General features: G+C 35.7%; 1 protein-coding gene across 1 annotated transcript in view; it reads left to right on the forward strand.

Annotated features, from left to right (window-relative positions):
- LOC106476601 (forkhead box protein K1-like) overlaps window positions 1-4,303 on the forward strand; it is a 10,851-nt gene extending 6,548 nt beyond the window's left edge. The window contains exon 6 of the mRNA XM_022380413.1: window positions 3,675-4,303. Within this exon, the coding sequence (XP_022236121.1) occupies window positions 3,675-3,868 (194 nt within the window). The 3' untranslated portion in view covers window positions 3,869-4,303. The remainder of the gene's footprint in view (window positions 1-3,674) is intronic.
- Window positions 4,304-5,141: the final 838 nt, after the last annotated feature.

Raw genomic sequence — 5,141 nt, forward strand, 5'->3', positions numbered from 1 at the left:
CATCAGCACAGCTGTGTCTACAAACATGTGCAGCAGTTCCTTCATCAGCACAGCTGTGTCTGCAAACATATGTAGCTGTTCCTTCATCAGCACAGTTGTGTCTGCAAACATGTAGCAGTTCGTTCATCAGCACAGTTGTGTCTGCAAATGTATGTAGCAGCTCTTTTCATCAACACAGCTGTGTCTGGAAACATATGTAACTGTTCTTTCATCAGCACAGCTGTGTCTGCAAACATTTAGCAGTTCCTTCATCAGCACAGCTGTGTCTACAAACATGTGCAGCAGTTCCTTCATCAGCACAGTTGTGTCTGCAAATGTGTAGCAGTTCCTTCATCAGCACAGCTGTGTCTGCAAATGTATGTAGCAGCTCTTTTCATCAACACAGCTGTGTCTGCAAATGTGTAGCAGTTTGTTCATCAGCACAGTTGTGTCTGCAAATGTGTAGCAGTTTGTTCATCAGCACAGTTGTGTCTGCAAATGTGTAGCAGTTTGTTCATCAGCACAGTTGTGTCTGCAAATGTGTAGCAGTTTGTTCATCAGCACAGCTGTGTCTACAAACGTATATATAGCAGCTTCTTCATCAGCACAGCTGTGTCTGCAAATGTGTAGCAGTTCCTTTATCAGCACAGCTGTGTTTGCAAACGTATATAGCAGCTTCTTCATCAGCACAGCTGTGACTGCAAATATATATAGCAGCTTCTTCATCAGCACAGCTGTGTCTGCAAACGTGTAGCAGTTCCTTCATCAGCAAAGCTGTGTCTGGAAACATATGTAGCTGTACCTTCATCAGCACAGCTGTGTCTGCAAATGTGTAGCAGCTCCTCATCAGCACGGTTGTGTCTGCAAATGTGTGCAATGGTTCCTTCATCAGCACAGCTGTGGCTGGAAACGTATGTAGCTGTTCCTTCATCAGCACAGCTGTGAAGATTTTAAGTGCTACAAAGTAAAACCTTTCAGTTTGTGAACACGTGTCATAAATGATGTTTCTTACTCTGGAAATTTATTCTGAGTGTTTCCACTTCGTAAAAGTTTATCTGTAAAAATGTTTTAATCATATCTACATTTAGATAAAAACAAAATTAAATCAGAAATAAAAGTTACTGAAAGAAATACTCGTGTAACTGTTACACGCAGTGACACATACTCATGCAACCGTCACATACAGTGACACCTCATTAATCAGAATTTATTTGTACATAACTATTTCTTCCAAATTACTAAGACATCAGGATAGTTGAATCAGTCACTCTGATTACAGTGGACACTATTAACAGCAGAGTTCCTGATTAACAAATGTAACAGTGCAAACTACTAAGGGTGGGCATCTAACTGATAAACAAGAAAGCAGCTGTATTCACAGCTGAAAGGTTTTCTTTGTGAAGCTTCTCAAAGGCTTTAAGAAAGTAACACATTATGTCATCATTTTCCCATAAATCACTGTTTTGTATGAACCATGTGATGAATTTTTTTTAAGGCTAGATTGTGCTCTATTCAGACTGATTGGCTAGACTGACGGATCACTTTCAACATCGTATACGCTATCACCACACTCTTGAAAAGATACGATGAAAATAGTTTCTTCATCTGATACATCTTGACCAACTGGCTCTGCTGAGTTGATGATCAGCTGACATAACGTCATTATTACCTACTCCACCTCCTTCCAACTTCATCTTCTGTATTTCAAAATGTCCTTTGAACTGTTACACCAAGATGTCCTCCAAGTTGATCAGCTTTCTCAACAAGCATGTTCTCATTAACACGTACATTTCTTGATGTATTATCACACAACCAAGGATACAGACCTTGCTCCATGTTTGCATGATCTGTCTTGCCCATACTTGTTAACCTGGACCTGCTCCATGTTTGCATGCTCTGTCTTGCCTGTACTTGTTAACCTGGACCTGTTCCATGTTTGCATGCTCTGTCTTGCTTTTACTTGTTAACCTGCCTGCTCCATGTTTGCATGCTCTGTCTTGCTTTTACTTGTTAACCTGCCTGCTCCATGTTTGCATGCTGTCTTGCCTTTACTTGTTACCTTGGCTGCTCTATGTTTCCATCCTCTGTCTTGCCCTTATATGTTAAACTGAACCTGCTCTATGTTTGCATGCTCTGTCTTGCCCTTACTTGTTAACCTGAACCTGCTCCATGTTTGCATGCTGTCTTGCCCTTACTTGTTAACCTGGACCTGCTCCATGTTTGCATGCTCTGTCTTACCCTTACTTATTAACCTGCCTGCTCCATGTTTGCATGCTGTCTTGCCCTTACTTGTTAACCTGCCTGCTCCATGTTTGCATGCTCTGTCTTGCCCTTGCTTGTTAACCTGGACCTGCTCCATGTTTGCATGCTCTGTCTTGCCCTTACTTGTTAACCTGAACCTTCTGGAATATTTATCCATTTTTCTGTGCCATGAAGAATTTCAGCTGTGGTTAACTCGCCCGTGAGAACATTGCTTTCTACGTTGAAATGCTTACTAATGGTATCAAAGCTTGCATTTAGATTTGCTTTCTTGTATAAACAAACATTTTAATGATGCTGTTATTTCACTGTGACTTGATGTGACAGGTACCCAGTTCAAGTGACGGTCATTGTCAGAAAAACTGTTGTAAACTGGTAGTTATTGCAGGTGTTTTGTGGTCAGTACTTATCACCTTGTTTACTGTTCTGATTTACCTCTACTTGAATCTTGTGGAATCATGTACAGATTACAGAATAATTCAATCATAGAAAATATGTGTTTGTTATAAGTAATAGCTGTTTGGATTGAGAACACGAATATATGGATTATTGATTAAGTTTCCTGTTGTGAAGATTTATCTGCATCAACAGTCATCTGGATTGTCAGTTTCTGGACTAACAAGGGTTCACTGTATACACAAATGTAATTGGGTTTATTTTCTTGCACTGTATTGATTGTCAGTGTCTGGACTAATGAGGGTTTACTTTGTACGTAAATGTAATGTTTATTTTCTTGCATTGTATTAATATGGTTAAAAGTTAATGAAATTTTAAAATAGTTTATGTAATATATGTAGGTATTCAAAACAAACATATAACCTTTTTTTATTTTAATATTCTCTGGTTTTTAAATGTTAAAGTCTAAAGTATAATAATGATCTGGGGACTGAAAAACAGGCTTTGCTAAAGTTTCCTGGGAACTAACAAAAACTTGAAATGTTTCTCGACAGAAGATTTTAGTGAGAGGACATAGTTTATGCTAAATATCAGAATTAAACACAACTTAAACATTTTGATATAAACATTCTTAACATGTTTTATATGAAAAATGAACCATTTACCCAATACAGGTGTAAAAAAAAACAGGTGTTTGAGGAAAGTTGTGACAAGTTTTGTACATCAAACTTTTGACATGTAACGTTTCATACCAAATTATTATGAAATACTTGATGATCACATGCATCTGATTTGTAAACTCTCTTATTTTGCAAGTTTAGAACCGTAAACTTTGCAGGAAACCATAATATTTTGTAAGATTAAATATGAATATTTTGGGTTAACACCAGCTCCGAGAATTGAGGTATTTTATCACTTATTTTTAGGGAGCAGTAGAGTAAAGATAATTCTTAATATACAGTTGTAGAACTGTGTTGTTGTTTTTTATTGTATTGTGATTCACTTATACAATTGATTAGCTGACAAACTTATTCTTACAGGTCACCATCATTCACATATCATTCTAGCCAGCTCTTCAGGAAGTGCTACTTCATCACAAGTTATGGCAAACAAACCAAAAGTATTTGTGAACAATCACCCAGTTACCATGGTAACGAATGGAACAGTTAGTAATGGCCGCCATATTGATCACAGCTGGCAGGAAGGTAAGAACTCCAAATTTGGTGGGCTCTAACTTCTTAGATGGAACAATAAAAGTTATAGTACGGTGGTGTGGTAATCACACGTTGATGCACAACAACATTATGTCACACCCGTGCTTGACGATTACAGCTACTGAGGAAAATGAATTTGACACCTTCTGACGTGAGCAACAGAAACAGTAAACAGTCAAAGTTTACAAAAAGAAGATCAGTAGAAGTCATCTAGAGGTTTCTCAATATTATAAGTTAAGCAGACTTTGTAAGGTGTACAGTCAATATTATACAGTAAGGTTTAAATTATCCTGTAATATTTCATCTCTGTCTTAAATACTGTGCAGTCTTTGTTATGTGTTTTGAAAGGGGAAATGGAAATAATAAGTAACAATAATTATTGTATTAATTAAGTAACATCGGCTCATATTACAAGAATTTGTGAAGTTGAATTATCTCGTACTAACATATAACTGTTTTTTATGTATATAATACTTGTTAGTTCAAAGACTACACATAATATTTTTACAAGATATCAGCATCATTTCATTAATATCAGGTTTAATGTAAGTTACATGACATTATATTCATTTCTAAATAAAAAATAACTGACCATTTACAGCACTGAAATACTACATTTCTTTTAAAGTAGGTGTAAGAAATGGGTATTTATATATTTTTCTGAAACAAAAAACATAATTTTTTTTCTAATATTAACTATCTAACCAGTTGTGATGGAAGAAGAAAGCAGGCAACATATTAAAATATATTCTGAAATAATTGAACATTTAAGTTTGACAATTACTACCACAATACAAGAATGGTTGTTCCGAGGAATAAAGAAGGATTGAATATTAAATCAAAGTGCATTGATGTAAGGAATAATTTGTTTCAAAATTTTTTCATAGCAGCAATTGTGGTTGAAAAACTTTACACGGGAAATGACTGATACTGTTTTGTGTATCTTGAAACAAATTCTGATTGTTTAAATTTTGGAAAAAAGGTGTTTTTTTTGGTTTTTTTAGAACTATTCTTAGTATTTCTTTGAATTCTTAATCTTGGGAATCCTACTAGACAGCACCTGTCTTCATTAGGTCTAATTAACTATTTTAGAACTATTCTTAGTATTTCTTTGAATTCTTAATCTTGGGAATCCTACTAGACAGCACCTGTCTTCATTAGGTCTAATTAACTATTTTAGAACTATTCTTAGTATTTCTTTGAATTCTTAATCTTGGGAATCCTACTAGACAGCACCTGTCTTCATTAGGTCTAATTAACTATTTTAGAACTATTCTGAGTATTTCTTTGAAT

This window comes from Limulus polyphemus, unplaced genomic scaffold, assembly GCF_000517525.1.
Source record: "Limulus polyphemus unplaced genomic scaffold, Limulus_polyphemus-2.1.2 Scaffold10996, whole genome shotgun sequence".
NCBI lineage: Eukaryota > Metazoa > Arthropoda > Merostomata > Xiphosura > Limulidae > Limulus > Limulus polyphemus.